The sequence below is a fragment of the Myiozetetes cayanensis genome, unplaced genomic scaffold (assembly GCF_022539395.1).
Source record: "Myiozetetes cayanensis isolate MyiCay16 unplaced genomic scaffold, myiCay2020 scf13, whole genome shotgun sequence".
NCBI classification, from domain to species: domain Eukaryota; kingdom Metazoa; phylum Chordata; class Aves; order Passeriformes; family Tyrannidae; genus Myiozetetes; species Myiozetetes cayanensis.
In genome coordinates this window covers 6,161,132-6,183,644 of record NW_026086937.1, presented here as the reverse complement: position 1 = coordinate 6,183,644, position 22,513 = coordinate 6,161,132, and the positions used below count along the sequence as shown (strand labels likewise).

At 37.5% G+C, this 22,513-nt stretch overlaps 1 protein-coding gene across 1 annotated transcript in view; it reads left to right on the top strand.

Annotated features, from left to right (window-relative positions):
* CLSTN2 (calsyntenin 2) overlaps window positions 1-22,513 on the top strand; it is a 329,826-nt gene that overhangs the window by 274,730 nt on the left and 32,583 nt on the right. Inside the window, exon 9 of the mRNA XM_050308320.1 lies at window positions 21,173-21,335. Within this exon, the coding sequence (XP_050164277.1) occupies window positions 21,173-21,335 (163 nt within the window). The remainder of the gene's footprint in view (window positions 1-21,172; window positions 21,336-22,513) is intronic.

Below are 22,513 nucleotides of genomic sequence, written 5' to 3'. Positions count from 1 at the left end.
CTAAGATGAAATAAATTGCTTTGAATAATCCAAAATAAACCTGCAGTGCTTTTATTGTGGAAAAACCCCAAACAATCACTTGTAAAACAGGAAGGTAGAAGAAAAGGGTTTAGATAAATCTGAATATACTGCAGTCTGTGTCTGTGTGAGCACGTGGACGCTGAAGGATCAAGGCAAGACTTCCATTTGCATTTAATCTCTTCACTGACCACACACACAGCAGGGTCTTCTACCCCCAGAAAGCAGCAATGTCCAGTCAAACCCACCATCCCCAGCTGCTGTGCAAGGACATTATAGACAAGGAACTGACTTCTGAAGAAATTTATGTAACGTGATAAGAGGGTAAAGTGAAATAGATTTGATATCTGGACTTTTTTTTAGCTAAATAGCAGCATTTTTCTGAGTGAAAGTTGTTCTTATATGCTGGATTTTTAGAATGTGATTAGTTGTGTTCATGTGGTTTTGAGAAGAGCACCATTCACATCATGAAAACTGTAAGTGGCCTCCCTCTCAGAGAGAGAAAACAAATGAATATTTATGGACAGAACACAGTATTCTCAGTCCCAGAGGATTAAAAGTTCACAGAGGAGACAGAATGGTGTAAGTTTTCCTCATCTCTGTGCATGAGATTTCCCCTCTTAGATAAAAGACCTCAGGCTTGCCAGTCCCATACTTTCCAACACGCTCTGCTCTATGCATACACCTTTAAAAAAGTATAGAGAGAAATCAGGTGTTTTCCTATAGAACCAGTAAGAGAGAAATGATAAATGAATCATACTAATCCTGCAACAGAGATGAAATAATTCCAGAACTCAAAAAGTCTTCGCAGCATTCATGGCACCTCAAGTGTGTGACATTGTAGCCTTGTCTGTTCTGACACAGTTTATTGCCAGTTTCCATCTTTAAATGCTATTTTGAAAAATTTTTGTTCAGTATCTTGCCTCAAAACAGTTTTTGGTAGCACAGGGATGAGTCACTAGTGCTGATAAATTCCAAAAAAATTTCTTTGAGATCCCAACTGAAAGAAGCTCATTTAATATATGTTTTTAATGGAACTGCTACATCACTGCTAATAACAAAATCTTGACAGACCGCTCCCAGTGGCTGCCCAGAACTTGCTTTATGACACACAAAGTTCCTTTGGGCCAGCCCTGAAGTATTGCTTACGAATTTATCTGGTGATGTGCATTTCTGATTTGTGCAGTCCAGCCCAGTGTGAAATGCACTGACTGCTCTGTGCTTCTGTAAAACTTTTGCGACCTTTAAGGAGCAAGCAAGCTGAGCATTTTATCATTTCTATATTTTCATTTGCTTGGAATTATTTGGACAAGTTTCTGGTTTTATATTGTGTATTTTTTCAATTTTCTGACTGTGGCAGCTTTATCACAATGGTTTGGGATTTTCAGACGTGTTTGTGTTGAACTACTCTTCCCAAAGACTTAAGATGAGCGAGGACAACTCTTATGAAAATGATACCTATTAAGTGTTGTCTTTTATCTCTTACATGGGAAACTGTTTTCAGATATGTAGTTACGGTTTTTACCAAGGGAATTTAAAACTGGCTATAGTACCATGAGATAATAACAAGTCTAATGCACTTTAAGCATACTGTGGGAAGGCACCCAAAAATTGTTAGAGAATACCTTGATAGGGAATTATTAATGTGCCTAAACAAGCTGGATTAAGGTGTCTCTTAACTTGCCCTGTTCCTACAGTACTGTGGGAACTCTAGAAATATAAAGCCTAGGACTGAAATTTCCCTATCAAGCTATGATGTGAAGGGAAAAACTCACATTTGCTTTTCTATTTTTTAGCTATTACTAATATTTATATTTTACACTGTCCCTGATTTATCCTTTGTGCCACCAGATTTTATACAAAACATGCACAAACTGTTTTGAAAATGTTGCTGAAGAGCAAGAGCTGCTACTTAGACAATTTCTTGGGGCACATCTGTTAATCTTTCTAGAAAAGCAGGTTGGCTTTGGAGCATTCAGATGGTGGTTGAAGAATTTCACTAAGGTAGGACTGACATCTTTGTCCTTCCAATTCATTTGTGTATGTGCACGAGCTGTTTATTCCAGCCTTGGAGATTTCTGGATGTCCATAGTTCAGGAAGAAAGCATGATGTTGATTTTCCACTGATTTTCTTTCCCCATCTGGGTAGTGTCTTGGCAATGTCAAAGGCTAGAAAGGCGTATGTTTAAGCACATGATGAAAGATTATGTAAAAATGCAAAACCAAGCAGCTTTTCTAGTTACACAGTTAAAAAATAAACACAGGGTGTAGTCATCAAGTGTTACTGAACTGACATGTTTGCTTGATGCAATTTAGTGACAAGAAAGGTGGATTATAATAGAATTATTTCATCATGAATGAGCTGCGGATCTAATTTACTAAGACACATGGAAGTTACAGCATGACAGCACCAAGACGTGCTGCAGATACAGTACACAATCAGGGTTTTCAGGTGCTTTTATCTGTCAGTATGATTAAGCAATTTCATTATTTAAAGTTGTAATTAAGCCATCCATATTTTTGAAACCCATTGTGAAAATCAGTGTTCCACACTACGAGTTTCAAGGCTACAAAAGCAGCTCACAGCCTGCATGCAAATTAGTTTGCAAACTCTTACAGTGTTGTCACAATGCAACAGTGAATGTATGTTACATAGAAAGGTTCTTAGTTGAAAGCTGGTTTTCTTCCTAATGCAGTTATTTACTTGCACCCAGTAAGGCAAGAAAAAGGGATCCTCGTTACAGGAATGCAGATCAGAGTTTGATGAAGCTCATCACTGATTATTTCAGCTCATTAGGCCACAGGGAATGCAGCAGGTTGTTCTGCCCAGCTGGTGCTGTGCAGAAGACACCCCAGGGCCTGTGTTTTTCTGAGAGCAATGGAGTTGCTTCTTATGGAATAGAGGTTGGTAGGCAGTAGGAAATAATATGATCTTACTGGGAAAACTTTCCTGGCCAATATCCAGAGCAGAATTAGCGGCAAGAGGGAATCATTAGCACAGCTCAGGAGCAGGTGCTGGGTTAAGAAGAGCATGATATTAATAATGGGACATTCTGGCAAATGCAATAAAAGGGTAGATCACATTATGGTCAGATTCCAGTGAGCTCAGTGTGCCATGCTGAGAAAACTGAATGGAAATCTTCCATTTACATTGTTGTCCATAAATCCAACTTGTTAGTAGACTAGGAAACTGAAGCTTACAGAAATCAAATTCATTGTTACTGAAATGTCCATTAAAAAGGAAGTAGAACTTAATCTACTAAACTGAAGTAGAACTTTACCTACTAATCTTCTCTTTCCATACTTTACCCACCAAATTTTATTTTCTTATATGTATTATTCAATTTGTGGTGGATGTACATGGTGCAACCTTGGCAAAGAAAGAGATGGACTTTATAGATCATCTTAAAATTCCTCCCAGCCTTATGTATGACACTTTATGTAATGCCTAATATTCTAAAAATATATTATTATGGTTGTTAATGGTTAATAAAACTTATATCAGTAATTTGTCATGTGAGAGTAACCATATAAATAACTCCACTCCCAAGACTGTAGGAGTCATTTAGCTATAGTATGGATTTGTCAGTTTTCACTACACCACCTCCACAGATCATTGAAATCAATATTCTTATTTGCAGAACTCCTGGGATGCATTAGGAATGACTGTGGTGGGTAAACCAAATGTTTGATTTACATGATTTTGAAGAAAGATCAATTTCACTTTTCATGAAGAGCTCTACTTTTTAAAAAATATGGACTGTCTTAAGACATAGATTTAAAAAGCACTTTTTGCATTCACCAGGCTTTCAGAAGAATTGGTGTCTATTGGCCATATTGAACTTTTATGTTATTAGTGTGTTTATTTGCTGCAGAAAGTAAAAAATTCCTGAGGGCTGCATTAAGCACCTGCAGAAATTATAAGCCAGTGCTTCCACTGGTGTGAATGTGTGCAGTTCTCAGTGCTCCTGCACTGGCTGAGAATCTAAACCTTTGCTTTCTTACCAAATGAATATTCACTCTCTAAGAACAAAGAGAGCATCAGCAGCTTCTAAGTAAGATCAGGGTAACTGTGAAAGTTTTTAGTTCAATGCCACCATTTAAAAATGCAGTCTTCAGGTTGTGCTTGGAGCAGTGAGGTTTGCCAGAGCGTGACAAAGCCAGGATTACTTCAAAATTTAACATTAACCATCCTCTCAGCCCTGATTAGGTTACAAATAATTGTGAATCCATTTATAGTTTTGTAGCAGTATTAGTGCTGGCTGGAAAATGGAAATCCTTATGAATAATTTTGTGTCTTAAAAGCATTTTTTTACTTCAGGGTCGCATATTCTTTGTAAGCAGGAAATTAACCCTACAGAAGCTTCCTAGGCAGGCAAAAGCAGGATCCTCACTTGAATTTTTCATTGGCAGAAGTTGTTTTCAAATGGAAGTCTAAGTGCAACTTTAATGTTAGAAATTGTGACTTTATTGAATCATAATTTCATGCAAGTTCCTCACATTCTTTGGTATTATTATTGATAGCTGGGATGGTTTTTAGTTTTAGGGTTTTTAAGTATTTGTGTATTAAAGTCATAACAATCCTCCATCAGCAAGTAAATTTCCCAAAGGAAACATCCCTATGTTGCACAGAGTAGTGTATTACAACATAACTTCCAATTTTAAAATACCCTCACAGCAGCCAGTTAAGTTTCTCATTTACTCAAACCTACTCAAAACTAGACAAAGAGCTGCAGACTGATACTGCACAGATCTTCCCAGACCTGTGCTAGCGTTCTTCCAAATGGACAGTTAATGGATTCAAGACACTCAAGAGTTTTCCTGCATTTTTTCAAGCAGTTAATCAGAGTCCAGGGTCTTGCTAAGTTATTTTCCAGTCTTACGATGCCTCTTTTATTACCAGTTTGGTCTTTTCCCTTTCAATTTTTTTATTCCAATTAACCTGTGGACTCAGATTTGTTCAGAGTAATTTACTGTTGTTGTTGTAATTGGATACATAGCCTGAATGGCATTTTTTATTTCTTCCATAAGTGGCCTGCACTCCTGACTAAGGGTTTGCTGTCATGTTCCGTGGCCAGCACAGAGACCCTGATTTCAAATTCAGTTTTCATTTCCCATATGCTGAATATTTAACCAAATGTGGCTGATTTAATGAAGATTCTTGCAGTAACTTCTCAGCTAAAGTCAACAGGAGAACTGGGATCACAGTTCAGTGTATTACAGTTCAGACAGAAAATTCTGTTATTAATCTGACTCTAGTGTGTGTGCAGTGGAAGAACATTGTACTTTGTATGCAGGGGTGACAGGAAAGTCCAGTTTCCTTCAGGTATCTGCTATAAGGGACCTTGGTGAATGTCAGACTTGGAGTCCTTGTACTTCCTTTCTTTCACCGTCATTTTCTAGTTCAAGGGGACTAATTGTGTTTTGATTTCAGAAATACACAGCCCCGAGCTGGCATACAATTCACCTCTGGACTTATCTTTAAATATTTCAGCAGTTACAGTGATTTCATGTCATGTAAGCCTTCCATATTAAGTGGTTTGAATTTGTTATAATGTACTTTATAGGAAAAAATTGGATGTTTTGTCCTCAATATTCAGATTTTTTTTCCTTTATTTTTTTCTTTAAAAAAAGTTAGGTGTTTTAAAAATAAACACCTGAACTATTTAAAAAAATGGAAAGGCATATTTTTCAGTATTCTTTCTTTTTTTCCTGAAGAACCTCTTGTGCCATTTCTAGCAATAGTAATTTCATTTTAAGAATATGTCTGCAATCCAGCAGCCATTTTCCATCAGCAAAACAGTGCTTCACAGGGAAAATTTCAGGCAGCTTAACTGTGAATACATGTTTGAACCTTGAAATAATTACTTTAATGAGATCCATAAAACTTAAAGGGTTTGTGCAACACTGATATTGAAAATTTCGTCCCACAGTCTGTTTGTTTCATGTCCCTAACGTCAACCCAGTACTATTCTGGGATGCAGACCCTCAATGCTGACTTGTTTCCTCCCATTAAAACACTAAGAACATGATCATGATTAGTACTGAAAGCAAACTACATATTGACTAAATAACAGCATTCTCAGGCAAAGTCACAAATATAGCTGATAACTAATTACCTCAGTATGGTATATAACATATAATCAGCCTGTCTGCAAAATGCCAGCTATGTAATTAAAGTCCCCCTTTCAGTAAAGAGACTATGCATAATATTTGGGTTGTATAATTTCCTGACTTATCCCTGAGTACAAATACACAAGTGTGGATACGCAACCATTCTTCACTTCACAGAAATTATTAAGGTAGCCAAATATGACTCACTGCAACCTTTTAGCTGCATTAAAAACAAAATATCCTTTGCTTTTCTCTGCATTATGTCCTAATTGCCTGGTGGAACTGAAGTAAATCCAACACTAATCTGAATGGAGAAGGAACATCTATTTCTGATGTGTCTTTCTGCTGCTGTGGGTCCCTCCATCTCCGGCTGCAGCAATATTCAAAACTGTTATAGTGGTGGGTTCCATGGAATTCACACCAAGTGATTCTCTGGAGGTATTCTCTCAATTAAATGTGAGAGTTGTATAAGAGCAGAAATTGTTTCATCTCTGATTTGCACTGTGCACCTTCAACACAGCAAATACCTTTCAAGCAAACCACCTTTCCCAAAACGTGGAGACTGTGAAAGGGGTTCAATGCCTGTGTCAGCTCTGTCTTCCTTTGCTGAGTAGGTTTAAAGCAACCCTTGCAAGTAGTCTCATACTCTTCCTTCCAAGATAGGAAACCTTTGAAGAGGGATTTGCCAGGTGATGGCAAGCCTTCAAAGAGCCAGCAGTACCATTGCTTAAAGGAGAGCTCTCCAGCCCAGGGGAGTATTCAGGAGGGCTTTCTTCTGTGTGCAGAATAACCTGGGAATCCTGGCATTTTCCAGATGGCAGGTGAGAACAGAGGTATCAAGTCTGGATATTTATTTAATGAATTAACACCAGCACATAACACCTCCTGTGGGATTTGAATGGATAAGGGGAGTCTAATTCTTTGGTCTAACAAAGTGAGTGATGTGTGCAGGTGGGAATGTGTGAGAGGGAGGAGACAGAAGGTCTCTTCAGAACATGTTTTTAGAGCTGAGCACAAATGTTTGCCCTCAAAAGCAAACAAACCCCAACCAGCCTGTTTTCTTTGTCTCTGGGGTCTAGTTTGCATTAATCACACCCTCTGCACCTTCGTAACATCCAAAGAACTGACTGAACCAAGCATTGTCTTTGTTCAGACACCAGTAACAAGGGAAGGATATATCATCCTATTTTGAACAGTGACAACCTCCTTTTTCTCAGTTTTGGAAAAGACATTAATAACACCAAAATGTAAGACTAACACAGTTTGGACTTCAGCATTATCCCTGATCTCTTTGGTAGCTTCCCACTGATGTGCTCATGAATGTAACGTGTGCTGTTTGAAAACAAAACAGATTCACTCTTTGTAAAAGCATTAATAGTCAAAATTCAAAAGAAATTAATTGAAAACTCCAATTATATAATGTCAATCTGATACCAGGCCTCAGATGTGAAACAAATGAGGTCTTTGGGCTCTTTCAGTTAGGTAAGAGGTCAAAGGATCTGGTGGTTTTCATATTTTTCCTTTAATGTTCTTCTTATTTGTTAAGTGGTAGATGTGTTCTGTTTGTGTATAATTCTCAGAGGCTATCTTCTGAAGCCTTTGCATTTTTTAATCTCTGATAATATATATAGATTTGGATATATCACATTTATAGTAGTTTCTGTAATGTGAAGAGATATTTAACAGAAAATTTATACTGACAAACCATAGTGTAGATCAATACCCAGCATATATATAAACTAATCATATAAGCCCTTCAATTTAGGGGGCAGGAAATTAAGCTCGTAATGTTTATTCTTGCTAAGATTTTGGTTGTTCTTTTCATTCCTCAGATTCAGGTAGATAATGGTTGATCTTAAAAAATGTTCCCATGGTTCATTATTAGGTAGAAAGTGCATTCATCTCAGAGTATTGATCATTCTTTCTATTTGGAAAGAAGCAGTTTTCCACCCTGATAGGACCAAGGAAGTATTTTATTGAGCCTGACAAGCTGCAGCATTCGTAGTGGGAGGTATAATGCCTCTTTCTTCCCTTTCTTTTTTTGGCTCTCCTCAGCAGTAGATTTCCCAGGGCAAATCCAAGCTGACAATGGCCAAGCTGCATTTCCAAAGTCAAGTCCTTTTCATTATCCTTAATAGTTTTATTTATTCTTTAACGTGTGCAGGTAACTAATTTTTTGAATATTGGTATGGGCTGCAAATAAATGGCAGTAGCCATTATATTAACTGAGAGCCCCTCACAAAGACCATCAGTGTAACTTCCCCATCTAAAAGGGAAGACATTTGGAAGCAGTGAATGTGTCCTATAAAATGCTGCTTTGGGCTTGGGTGGGATGATATTTTGAATAAAATTGACAAAGAGCATAATTAAAGTTCCCACATTAATAGAACTCGGATATTATAATAATTTCCATCCACAAATATTACATGTGCAGGAACTGATAAAATGCTAATCTTTGTTTTAAAAACCGTGTAGGGTGTTTTTCTCGATCATCCTCTGGCTTTGGTAATAGAAGGATCTTCCACTGGCCAAATATAGATTTACAAAGGAGAAATTCTTCTTGTGCCAATACTGATTTTTCAAATGAACTTAAAACTTTTCTAAATAATTTTAAAGGAGTAAAAAGGAAGCTGGAGGCTTATTTGAAAACAGCACTTGGTATAGCATTTCCTGTTGTTGTTTTAGCATTATTTAAGCACTTGTTAAAATCAGTTTTAGACTGTAGCTTGTATTACTCACTGATGTGAAGAAGGTGGTAATTGTAGAGCATGGACTTATACGGTAGCAATGAGTTTGGTGGGTTCTGTATCTGTAGTTTTATTCTCTGTTACTGACTTACACCACAAATTGTCTAGCGGCAAATAATGTGAATGAGATTTAAAATGTGCCAAAAATTCCTTTTATAAATTATTTGGGGTTTTTAACACAGATTTATGAACCTTTGTAATAACCTTTTTATTATGCAGCATTTCAAATGAGTCCTCGTTCTCCTAAGTTTAGTGGCAGCCATTTGCATATTTACTCACAGAAATATAGAAAACATCTGTTTTTGTAAGATGTTTGCCAGAACTCCCTATGTATACATATTTCTGTATTTTACAGAAGGAGTTGCAGAGGAGATGTCATGTGTTCTGTACTACCAGTGTATATTCAGGTCCATGCAGCACTTGTAGACTTCCCTATCCAATGGTGGATTGACCTCAGCCATCTCTAACTTGGCGGAATTATGTGAATTTTCCCAGCAGTAATGCTGCAAATATGGGAGTGCCACCCTTCAGCTGTCTTCTGGCATTTGACTAAGACACAAAATCTTTTATTTGAAAAGCCGTGCTAAGCTTTACGTCAGAGCGGGGAGTGGAAAGCTCCTTGTGATTGTTAGGCCTGCACGTGGTGCACTCAGGTAATGCAGGGCTGCCTTTTCTCCCTTTGCCTGAAACGTGATGGCAAAATGTTGTAATGGTTTAATGCTGGCTACAGCTCTGATAACTCAGAAGTTGAACTTTTGTCATTGTATAATGAATGTAAACAGGTGGTAAATGCATTTTTTTTTCAACCATTCTGTGTGCTTGTTTTCAAGAGGTGACAGATATCAGGTTGGGGTCTCTGCAGTCTGACTGAAGACACTAAATTTTCTCCTTCATTTTCTTGTCACTAAACAAGCTTTTGAAGATTTTCTGCTGATAAAAGCTAAAGAGACTGTCAGTCTCTTTGAAACTCTTCAAAGTAATATATTTTTTTCCTTGACTTTGTAGGGAATTTAGCTACCTGTTTTATGGAGAGGAGACACACTTAAAATGCACAACCAACTTTCACACCCAAATTAGACAAAAGAAGTTATTGCCTCTTCTTCTAGCCCTAGGTGGCTTGTGGCCTGTATACTTACTTTTAAAATCTATAAAGACAAGAGAGAAGGAGCTATAAAGCACATGGCTCAAAAATGGCATCTCAGTCAGAGAGATGAGAGAGCACATAACCAGTTGGTTATGGTTAGTTGAGTATGAAAAACTGAGCAGAAATTGCCTCCTGTAGGTGTGGGCAGTGTAGAGTTTATTTACTGATAAACACTGCTATGTAAGTAGTTTACTCACCTTTTCATTTCATGCTACTCTGTTGATGAATGAATGTGCCATTCAAAAATAATCATCTGCGTTTTCTGAAAGAGAAATGCTTTGGTTTAATGAGGATTCTGGATTTGAAGAGATTCAGTGAATTCATGATCTGTTTACAGATTTGGAGTAGCACTTCTGAGATCTGTGGAAGTTCTGTGATATGAGGAATATCAGGCATAAAAACTTCATTTTACTGTGGGTTCTTTTCTTTTAATTTTCTACCACGCTGTGTTTTATTTTGGTTTGGGAACTTCTTCTGAGTAGAATGCTCGTGGAAATGCATGCATTTATTGCAGTGTTATATTTGTTCAAATGAAGATTTTTAAATTTTTAGCCACTGTTAAAGGAATATTTTAAAAAATGCCAGGAAAGTCCAATGAATGTGGGCTTTTTTGTGTAAAATGAACATTTAATACTTCTTCCTTAAGAGGAGGGCTAAACCCCAAAGTTACCCAATATTCCTTTGAGAGAGCCTGGAAAGAGGGATGGCCCAATCCATATTGCCTTATTCAAATAGTATTAATTGGGCTTATTTACAGGAGGTAGAGAGAGGAAGAGAGAGATTAATGGCCAGGAAAAGTGGCCTTACTGGTGAGGAATAGTCAACATGTTACTTCTGAATCCCATGAGTATTTCTTTATGGGATCATTGTTATAGTTTCTACAAACGATTTTACCTTCTATTACCTATCAAGACTTTGTTATTAGATGGCTCAGGGAATATCAATAGTAACTTTATTTAATAGTATAGTTAAAAGGTACCAGTTTTCATTAGCTATGTATCACTTCAGTAGTTTAGTTTCAATTTCAGCCTGTTATTAAATACTTAGTTTCTGAAAACTTTTTATTTTATATGCTCTTATAGTTTTTCTTTTTTTTTTTAAAACAGTTTTTAAATCAGTTTGTTCAGATACAAGCTGTGAAAGTGCCCTGAAGTCTTTTCTTTACAGTTAGAATAGTGGATTTACAACTGGTAGAATACGATAAACTGGTTTGAGAAAATACTCACATGGATACAAGCTCTTTGGAGTTTATTAATTTTAGTGATTATACCACATTGAATGTTTGAAAATAGTGTTCCCTTTTTATTTTAAAACTTTAGAAATACGTAAGTATTTTGCAACCTTGTTTTTATATCTTTTTCACTAATTAACCCTCCCAAAGTCAGTTTGTATATATGCATGTGCATATTTTTATATATATCATACATTCATACATATATTTGTAGCACTAAAAGCTGCAAAGGATGGCACCACTGAATTGTTTTTAACATACCCTTCCCCACCCACCATCTCTCAGTCTTACAGTAAGGTAAAAGTCTTCAGGTTCAGTACAGAGTTGATGTGTCTTTTAAAAGTAAGACAGGGGAAGAATCTATCCAGGCAAACAGCCAGAGACATTTCAAATTAGAGTGGTTTCTGATGGAAAAGGACCAGCAATGTTGTCATGCAGGATCTCATCAGGGGACTGCAAAATAAAAAGCTCAGGGATGTCTTTGATTGTGATTTCATTCCCTGTCCTTTCTTTTTCTACGGTTAATGAATAGAAGTTTACCATGAGATTTTTTAAAATCCTTTCTGTTTTCACACACTGAAGGTTCATTTGCAGATGACTCAAATGTCATATGTGGTTGGAATTAAGTTGGCTTCATTAAGCGCTGGAATAATAGAGCGGATATTGTGATTACAAAAGGGGGCACAGGATGCCAAGATGAAAGGCAGTGATCTCCCTGCCTGGCAGAATGCCAGCAGCACGACAAGACAACCTGCCTAACAGAGAGGTCAGCACTACAATTAACATCCTCCTCTAGCACGTAGGGCAGGGAGTTCAGACAAAACCAGACAGTACATCTCGGAAAACTCAGAGTCAGATCTGTGTATGTAGCTCTTTTAAACTGAGGATGATACCCAAATCACATTAAAACTAACTCACAGTAGTGAAAAATTTAACCCAGTTGCTGTGTCTGTCAACCTCCAAATAAAATACACTGCAGAGTTCTGCAAGATTGAGTTTTTATCTCGGGAAAATCAAAGATCAAAACATGTCTTACATCTAGTGCTAAATACAGACTCACCTCTTTTAGGTCCTTCTTCTCCTTCTGCATTCAGTTGAATGTGCATGGAGGGGAAAGGGCTGGGGAGAGAGAAAAATAATTCATTTGTCACTACAAGGTAAATAAGAATTTCTGATTAAATACAACAAGGCATTTCCTGTGGGAACATCAGTAGCTATAAAGAAATATACTTGGTAAACATGCTATATAAATGTATTCCAGGAATTAAGTTTGGAAAAATTGGTATTCTTGGGGTATTTCTCAAGGGAAAAAAAATTTTAAAAGATGGAACTTCCCTCACCAAATTTTTTGATTTAATGGACACCCACACTGCTGTTTGACATATTAAATAAATCATACTGCATAACAAATTGCAGAACTCAAGTTATTCTAATCAAATATTTTATCCATATTTTCTTTAAAATACCAAACAAATCTTAGGGCTGTTTCCTAAAGAGTCTGTGTAAATTTTCTTTTTTAAGTGAAAGTAAATGTCTAAGTTGTATAAACATTAAGCAGAAGAAAAAACATGGACTAGACAGTGAGTAAACAGTTGAAAATATCAGTTGTGATTAAATTTGTACTTATTTGCATATAGCATTTACTTGAGCAAAGTACACGAGAAAATACAATGAGTTTTTCTAATGGATAGCTTTCTAAACTATCAAACTCCATAGTTTATACTGAAGAAATGCTTCTGTTATAAGGTATATGAACTATAATTTTAAATCAATCATCATTAAGCTGCGTTATCTTTTCAATGATTGAGATTATAAGGGCAAAGAGGTGCTTCCCAATCCTTCACCTCCACTTCCTTTTTTTTTTTTTTTTTTTTTTTTTCAAAATACACTGTTGTGGAAAATCTTTCTACTTTGTTTTGCTTCCTAAATAAGGTGTCAGTTTAGTGACATCTAAAGAGAGTCATGGCCATCGTTGTCAGGGTTTCGTATTGTCTGTGGGCATGCAACGAGTACCTCATTTAGGAGCTCGGACATGTGCCATGGTCAGTAGAGCCTTGAGATTGACATTCCTGTGGCTCTCCCCCACCTCAATATAATCCCAAGAGGTTTCTCTTCCTTGTGCCTGTGCAGCCAGAGGTAGGAAATACAAGCTGAGTTTCTACATTCCTCACCAGAAGTCTATGAGGAAGCATAAGGTGCAGGGAAGTCTCTCTTTTGCTCCCTTCTCTGGTTAATGTTCTTCTGATACTTAGTTATGATCACAGAAATAAGGAATTAATTTGCACAATGTTCAATCTGCTTTATTCTAGGACTGATCATACACAGTCCTTTACAAATGCAGATGTAGAAGAATGTTTACTTCATTTTCCAGGTTAACTCCCTGTATATGAAGTTAACATCACATCAGCATGTGTACTGGGGACATCCAACCTCCAGAACAGCTCCAATAGCTATGGAAAAGCTTCCTCTCAAAAGAGTAAAAATAACTCCACCCTATAAGCATTCCTGCTAACAACTGAGTAGTAGTGCTTGTAGCAGTAATAGATGCTCCACTCTCATCAGCATAAAAGCACTGGTCCACAGCAAAGCAGGCTGGTTGGTTGGGGGTTTTTTACTTCACTGGTACCAGCTGTAAGAATTCAGCAACTTGCTCAGAGAGACTCTGTGACCACATTTGGGCAGGGCTAAGGTTCAAACTGCAAGTTTTATGTGGAGATTAGGTGTGCAGCGATATTCTTATGGACAAAACACTGAACTGGTAGATTGTGATGATGCTTTTTGATGTATCACCTGTTAACTGATGGGAGTATATTGATGCCTTCTTTTCCCATATACAGTATATTTTTCTTCCATCCTCCCTTGATTAACTACTTACATACTGTATTTATTGTCACTTCAGAGACATTGTATATTGATTTTACAGATGGGGAAAAAAGTGTCATGTGAAGGAACTTCTAAAGGATAAATGTAGAACAGGAAACCCAAAGAGACTATTTAAAAACAAACAAAAAAATCCACCAAAACCAACCCAGTACATAATATGGATATTTTCAAGCTTTATTTAAAATTGACTGAAGAGACTGTGGACACGTGGAGATATTGGAGTATTTGCAATCTTCACAGCTCCACTTAGTGGTCAAGAATATCCAGACCCTTTCCCACAGATATTTGAATCCCTTTCAGTTTAGCAATGCTTAGACTGAGTAAAGCCAAAACATGTGGCAAATCTCTGTCCTAACGCACAGAGCCTATTACTGAGGTAGAATAGATAATGGTACAAGATATAGCAATTTATATTCCTGGATGGATTTGATAAGTCAGTGTTTGCACTTTGCTTTTGTTTATTTCCAAAATAAACACATTCCCCAAAATGAAAATGCTGACATACTATACTGTAGCACAAAGCCAACCTCAAGTGCCTATCTGTTGATTCTCCCAAAAGCAAACTTTTACTATAAAGACTACATATTCCCTGCAGAAATAAATTGTTGTTCCTTATACTAGAAAACAGAAATGCACTAGGTAACCCAGGCCCACCCTGAATATGGGAATTACATACTTGAAGTCTACAATTCTAGGACATTCTTAGCAGTGTATCTATCTTTTTTCTTGGTGGTGTTGGGATAATTAAAAAAAAAAAAAAATTGTAGAAGTTTATAGACAATGAGCAAGGGAGCTTAAAAAAACTCAACTGTGTAACTTATTTCCCTATATCACTTAATCAGCTTCTGCAGGTAGCTCAGCTACTGAAATTTAGGGCAAAGATTTAACTTATCAGAAGAAATCAACAGAAAGTAGCAGTTATAGCAAAAGCAGTGCCCCAAGGTACATTCTTTCCTTCTTTAACACTAACATGCCTTAATTGTAGAAGCCTGTGGATGAGAATTGACATTAGGAAAACAATTAAGATAATAAATGAGTTTCTAAAGGAACGGATAAAAGCTCATTCAGTGTCTTTAAAGATCCTGTTTCAGAGACAATCCTTAGAAACCCCAGAGAGGGAGAGCAGAGGCCTTTCTGTGCTCACCTGTGGGTTGCCTTCATGCCAGACTCACCAGTCTTGTGCACAGTGACTATAATGCTTAATATTTTTTGAATTTGCAAGTGTAAATATACAACTTTTTTCTTTAAAAAAATTGCAAGTGTATGTAATTTCTTCAGTTTTATTTGAAATCCACTGCCAATTGTTTCCAAATAAGTGTTGTTTTTAGGCTTCTTTGCTTACAGTGGCACTATTCTTTAGGTCCCAATTCAATCAGTAATAAAACAGTCTTTGAGAACCTTTAGGTCTGTTCCTTTGAGCTCTGTTTGCAAACAGTGCAGTGCTTTCTCTCAGTGTCCAAAATTATATAATAAAAATATTTTGTTATATCAAAATATATAAAACCCATACCAAAATCATTGGAACTAACAGAAGGAGAGCAATGCCAAGTTTTGTAAAGGTTTACAAAACTCTTTCAGAAGGATTATTTTGGAGATGAAGAGAAAAACATGATATTTTTTTAAACTCAAGATCATATCCCTCTCCCCATCCAAATAGCATCCGTGTTCTGTGCTCTGAACCAGGGTCATGAGTGCCAGGCTTTGAAGCAGAGTTACAAAGCACGTGGCTACGTTCAGAACAAGGCAGGGGGTTGACCTGAGGATTGTGGCTGGGTGGGTACTGCTAATGCCATTAAGCATAAGATCAAAGGGAGATTCCCTGCATTTGTTGTCTTGCTTAGTGAAGTGAGACAAAAATGCAGAGCCCGAGTTGTCTCTGTGTGTTTACAAAGTTATCACAATGATGCCCTGCCCCAGCTCCACAGAGGAATGCTGGCAAATGAGGACACTGTTCCATTGTTGAAGGTTTTGGTATAAGGGCTGTACATGTTTTGAACAGGTGCATACAATGGGTTTGACTTGAAATGGAAAATTCTTTCAGAAAAGAAATCTTAGCGTAACTTGAAGTGTTTCCCACTCTGCTGCTATTAGCCAAACCATGATGAAAGAAAAGTTGGAAGAGAACCCTCTAGTTAGGATTGAAGCATTTTAGCATTTTCAAATGAAATTGGTTTTGCTTTCACCTTGTTGCTTGGGGGGGGGGGGGCTATTTTATTTTCTCTTTTATTTCTGAAGTAAGTTTACAGTGGAAATATTGTGACTGATGTAAACCAATATTTTGGGATCTTTTTTTCTCCATAGAGAACTTAGTTTGTGGAATGGTTTATTTCTAAAATGGAATTTTAAAAGTCTGTTTTGCAAAACAGTTCTGTTCTTATTCTCATGAGTCTCCCAGTTCACATTAACATTGAGGCATTAGCAGAAGAGAAGTACTTTAAAGCTGGTACTGGATAAGCAAGAGTGGAACAAAGGAAGTGACAATGTCTGTAGGGTAGGGCATAGCAAGTTTTCAGAGGCCTTACTTAGCCAGAATCTGTTCTGCCTCTACCAAGGCACAGGTTTTCCAAAAGCATGAAGGTAATTTGGAAGAGGACTTGCCTTCATGTTATGCAGTTACAAACACCTCCAATATGTGCACTTTGTGCAGTCCAGCAGGAATGTACAAATTTTATTCCTTACTCTCTAGACTTTTACTTCTTATCAAAGCTGGTATAAAGACAAACGTCTTCTAATCTTTATGTGAAAAGAGTGCAAAATTCAAATAAAGCCTTAACCATTTGTCATCCTTATAAGAGGATCTGATTCATAAATGTCCATGTTGTCAGCATCAATGACAAATGGCATGCAGTTTTTCAAAACATGGTGGAATGTACATGTAGAAATAATGTCCACATAACCTCCTCAAAATATGTCATGAGAGGAGTTGTCTATGTAAGAAAATCATCACTTGTCAGACATGCAGACATCTTTGCACCTTTCAAGAACTTTTGAGGGGGTGGTTTTTTCTTTTTCAAAATGTGGCAGAGGAATATGGTGGTAGTGTTGCTGCTGTACCTCATGGCCTGGTGGTTACATCAGTCACCTGCAAGATAACAAGCCTGAATTTTATGAATTTGAACCTTATTCCTGTGGCTAAGAGGCTTTGAATATCTCCCATCTTGAAAAAAAAAAGTCACATCAGAGTGACAGTGCTGCCCTTCTATAATATTCTGCACAGTGATGTTTATGGAATTAGAATTGTAATTTAGCTGGGAGGAGACATCACAGGAAGTCTGTGGGCCAACCTCCTTCTCAAAGCCGGGGCAGCTGTGAGCTTGGACCAGCCCTTGAGAAATCTCCAAGGATGGAGGCACACCCTCTCTGGGCAGCCTGCTCCACTGCCTGAATGTCCACAAGCCTTACTTTATATCCAGCCTGAACCTGCTGGATTTCAATTTATATCCAGTCTGAACCTGCTGTGTTTTCAGTGAATGTCCGTGGTTGTCCTTGTCACTGCACACTTGGAAAAGCCTCCCTCTGGTAACTTCTCCCTCGGCACTGTGAGGCTGCTGTGACTGAACCCCTAATGCTGCCCCACTCCAGGCTGAACAAGCCCATTTCCTTCAGCCTCTCCTCACATGGCAGGAGCTGACTATTTTTTTTGGTTCTCCACTGAATTCACTCCAGTTTATATGAGTATTTCTCATATAAAGGGGCCTAAACTAGGCCCAGTAGTCTAATAAATGATGACTTAAGGATAGAGGTGAGAGGTTCGGAGTGTGTTAAGAGGCTACAAAAGGCATCAAGAAGTGAACATGCTCTGTTCTTTAGAACTGGATTAAGATGCTTTCTTCAAACAAGTGCTTCAGACCACTTTTGTCAACTGAACAAGTGGTTCAGGCCACTCAGGCAGAAAGGAGTTTGTGCCTTGTACCTGCAGTAAGTAGTGCTATTTACGGTAATCGGAGAGCTTCCTTTGCTTTCCTTTTCTCCTTGCTGCTTCTGTTGCGGATGTTTGAGTGTGTTCTGAGGACACTTGCTCAGCACAGTCCCTCAGGGCAGTAGGTGGAAGCAGTGCCTGCTTTCCCAGCTCTAGAGGGATGCACTCACTGTGCACTGGGCAGCACTGGCAGAACATGCAGAGCTGTTGGCGTGGGCAGACTCAGGGGCTGCTGAAATTACTGAAGGGGCTTTCAGGAAGCCTGTCAGAGGGTGGTGAGTGTGCACAGCTCCTCGCTGAGGCACTGGAACACCTTTGGAAGCACAGGTTGTCTTTGTGGATGTAGCCAGAGGTGAATGATCCGTGCTGCCCAAGCTGACCTGAGTGAGGCTAAAGAGCTGTGCAGTGCATGTTCCCACGTGTGCATGGCAAGCCCTTCCGTACAAAGCCGAAAAATGGGACATTTGGCAGACCAATAAAATCTGCTGCTAAAGCACCATGTGCTTGTCAGACCAAAGTCCTTTGGTTTCAGTCTGTTCCCAAGCCTTTCAATACAAACCAGAAAAATCCCTGACTTTTTTTGTTAGAAGATGTTAAAAACTTGAGACACCTACTATGTGAGATTTATAGGGGTGTGTTTTCATCTATTTCATAAAAGCATATTCCAATGCAATGGCTTGTAATCAGCACTAAGACTTCAGTCTTAATTCACTGTGATTTGATTAATATATTTGAGAGGCAGACACTGGCGTGATAGAGTGATTAGAACCATCCAGCAGTATTTGAAAGCCAAGCTTACTCATCTGTAATTTTTTTTTATCTCATCAAGATAGCTTTATAAATTAGATTTTTTTAATAAAGTTCTTACTTGAGAGCATTAAAATTTATTTGCCTGTATAGTATATTTTTTAATTTTCTTTTCATGGTTTCACTGCTTCATATTTTGTTCTTTACCACTGTGGAATACATGCAGGGAAAAAATTGGCTTCCTATGTTTAGAAGGTGAAGAAAGTGTCTGAAATGACAGCAAAACAAATAACACACCACAATTATTTATTTCATTATTTTGTTGCTTTTGAAATGACCTGCTGCTGAATGACTGGGATGTATTCCAGAGTTTTGAAGGAAATGTTTACTTTCTTGTAGAATATTTCATTTTACACTGGGGCCCAGTATAGATACTGAGAGATCATTTGGTGGAATGCAGCAGAAAAAATAAAGTTAGTAAATACTTTGTCTAATATGGACATCCACAATTCAACAAATCCATTTTTCTTGGAAGAACTTGAGCACAAATGCTGGAGGCTTGAATTGTGGACTTTATGTAATCTTCTGTTTCCAGGCAACATTGTCTTTGAAAAATGAAACTGCCTAAGGATCAGTCAATGGAGTAATTACATAGTACACATTATCATGTTCTTTGTGTTTAAAATGTCCAAAAATGTTGGGGTTTGCTATATTAACATGTTCTTGCTTTCATTAAATATGAGGAGGATTGCTCACACACTGGGGCACCCTTGGGGCATGAAAAGTGATGCAGTTTAGGGTTGCAAAACAGAAATAGTGTCAAATATTAATACCTGTAGTTTTTGCCGTGCAAGGTCTCTCAAAATCAGTTGTATTGGTTGTTTTGCTTTATATAAAATGTCTGGCACACGAGGCTGTGATGCATCACATGCTAATGATCAGGTCAGGAGACTTGGCAGGCTGTTTTTCCTTGAAAGGGAGGGCTGCAGAATACTGTACATGATTGCTGTTTGTTCAATAAAGTTTTCAGTCTTCCAATTTATTTACTTTCAATTTTGGTTTCAGTTCATTTAACCTTCAGAAAACATTTGTGCTGTCTGCTGCTTACAAAAGGAAGGCTGCAGCAGCCCCTTGCTGCATTTATCTCTTGCCGTGGAGCTATGATGTCTGCAGTAATAAATGTATCCATTTGAAATAGAAGTGATTAAGTGCTTGTTGAAACGTCTTCTGGAACAAAACATTTTGCTTTCAAAGGGCAGATATCGCAGCAGATAGCACTTAACCTGGCCAAGGACAAAGTGTTATGTTTAAACATCACTTTTCTGCTTGCTTTTGTGAAACAGCAAAGGATATCTGCATTCAAGCACTTTGATTTCTTAATACATCAAAACAAGTATATCTCTAGAATTGAAAATAGCATTGTGGTAACTGTTGCTTTGGTTTAAAAACAGCTCACCCATCCTCCCAGTTTGATATGGTTTATTCCTTTGAACTTTTCAATCTGCAAGATAGAGCAAAGGAAAAAAGATAATTGGGCAGACACTGATATTTACACGCTAGGCTCATCTTTAGAGGCTTGGGTTCATCTAGATCTACATTTCTGAACTAAAAGTGAATTTAGCCATCTTGCAGTAATCCCTGGTTGTCCAGCTCAGAAATTCATATGAGATTTGACTAATCTTGTAATTCTGAAAGCGTTTTATAACTCTGACTGTTGCTTTTCAAAGCTGATGTGTCAGTGAAACCGTATGTATCCTCATTTTCCCAAGTATCTGTGAAAGAGCTTGAGGCCAAAAGATGAAGTGAGCAGAAGATGCGAGTGTCCTGCCCAGATGAGCTGGACACAGGGACTGCTGGGCCATCTGTGTGGCACGGCTGAGGTCCTTGCAGCACTGCAGCAGTCCTGGTGTGATAAGTTAATAATGGCAATCATTGATAAGAACTCATCAATCTAGTGACTAAGTGCTATATATTTTCTTACTTAATGTGAAGCTCACAGGGATCTTCAGTAACTATGCTGACACATCCTAAGTATGTGTCTCTTACATAAAATTTTATGTTCTTAAAAGTAGACATAGACATTAAGAATCTGATATTGAAAATACCGAGCAAATACCAAATTGTCTGATTTTTCTATTTTATCCATGCCTTATTTTCAGAGAGTGTATTTTAAGATGCCTCTATATATCACATATATTCTTCAGATATACCACAAGTATTTTTTTAAGGTTTCATTAATGTTAGAGATATATAAACCACAATAATGTTATTTCTTTTCCATGAGTAAAATTTTGAAACAATGCATATGGAATATAACAATCAGTCACCGTAAGTGTTAAATAATATTTTTCTTGCATTCTGTCTTTCAGATATGTGATAAAGAGTGGCATTACTACATTGTCAATGTGGAGTTCCCTGTTGTCACACTGTACATGGATGGAACCACATATGAACCTTACCTGGTGACCAACGACTGGCCCATCCACCCCTCCCACATTGCCATGCAGCTCACAGTCGGGGCTTGTTGGCAAGGTAATGTGACAACAAGCAAATAACAGACAATGGAATTAGCTGTTCAGAATAAAAAACAATCTTGTTTTTCTCTCTGATTGCATAGTGAATAAATTGCTAAAAGGTTGATGGTATAAAACCAGAGGTAAATCCAGAGTTGTTAATGAATCGAATCCAAGGATAAAATGAACAGGGCATTAACAGGCTTTGCATTTTCATCACCTATAGAAGTGTTGGATACAGTTTGTCTATTCAGTTTGAAAGACTGTCTTCTTTACCTTTTGTCTTCTTTTAGTTGTTTCCCTCGTTCTCTAGATTCAAGCAAACTATCTAAATACTAAAGAACGTCAGCTATCTCTTTTCAGTCCCTGCCTCAAATTTCTTTCACTACTCATGGCTCAATCCTGTGCTCTTCACATTGGATGGATATTACCAGCAATTCCAGTAATTTAATTGATTCCCCCTGTTATAGACCAGAGAGAAAAGTGAGAGTAGAATAAATCAAAAAGTCCAACCCCATGAGCCATACTTGTATGGGCCTTTGCTTAAATATTAGCTTTTTCTGTTTTCTACCCTTTATAGTCCCACTGCTCTCATTCTTTTCTCCTGGTCTTTACACCACTGTTTCTTTCTCTTTTTTCTCTGTTTTCTGCCTTAAACCTGAAGTACTCTTCTTTTTCTGCCTGTCTGCTTTTGTAAAGTTGCCTGCATTACTGGTTTGTTATTTACACACTGTGTCTTGTTTTCATTTAAGACAAAGTATGAAGTGAATCAAACAGTATAAGTAGGAAAAATGCTTTAACACAGATTGCAGTTCTTCCCAACTCTTTAATGTTGTGTCACTTTCTCCATTATTACCTTCTTTGCCAGTTTGATCTCTGCTCATTTACGATATGTTATCTGCAAAATTCAGACATCTTATTCATGGCAGAGCTGTTCAGTGTAAACAGTACTAGAAATAAATCCACCTGTTGAATTACAAACACCTTGGGGTAAAGATCCAATCTTTACTTTGATGACAGCATGCAGAATGAAGCCACACTAATCCTAAAAACAAGATTTGATAAGTTTTAGAATATTGATCAGTGAGATGGGTATTGTGAGAAGCTAGTCAAAATTACAGTAATCCCAAATATTTGGAAAGGTATAGACTAATTCTTGTCTAACTGGTTATTTGCATATGTAGCTTTTTATCTCTT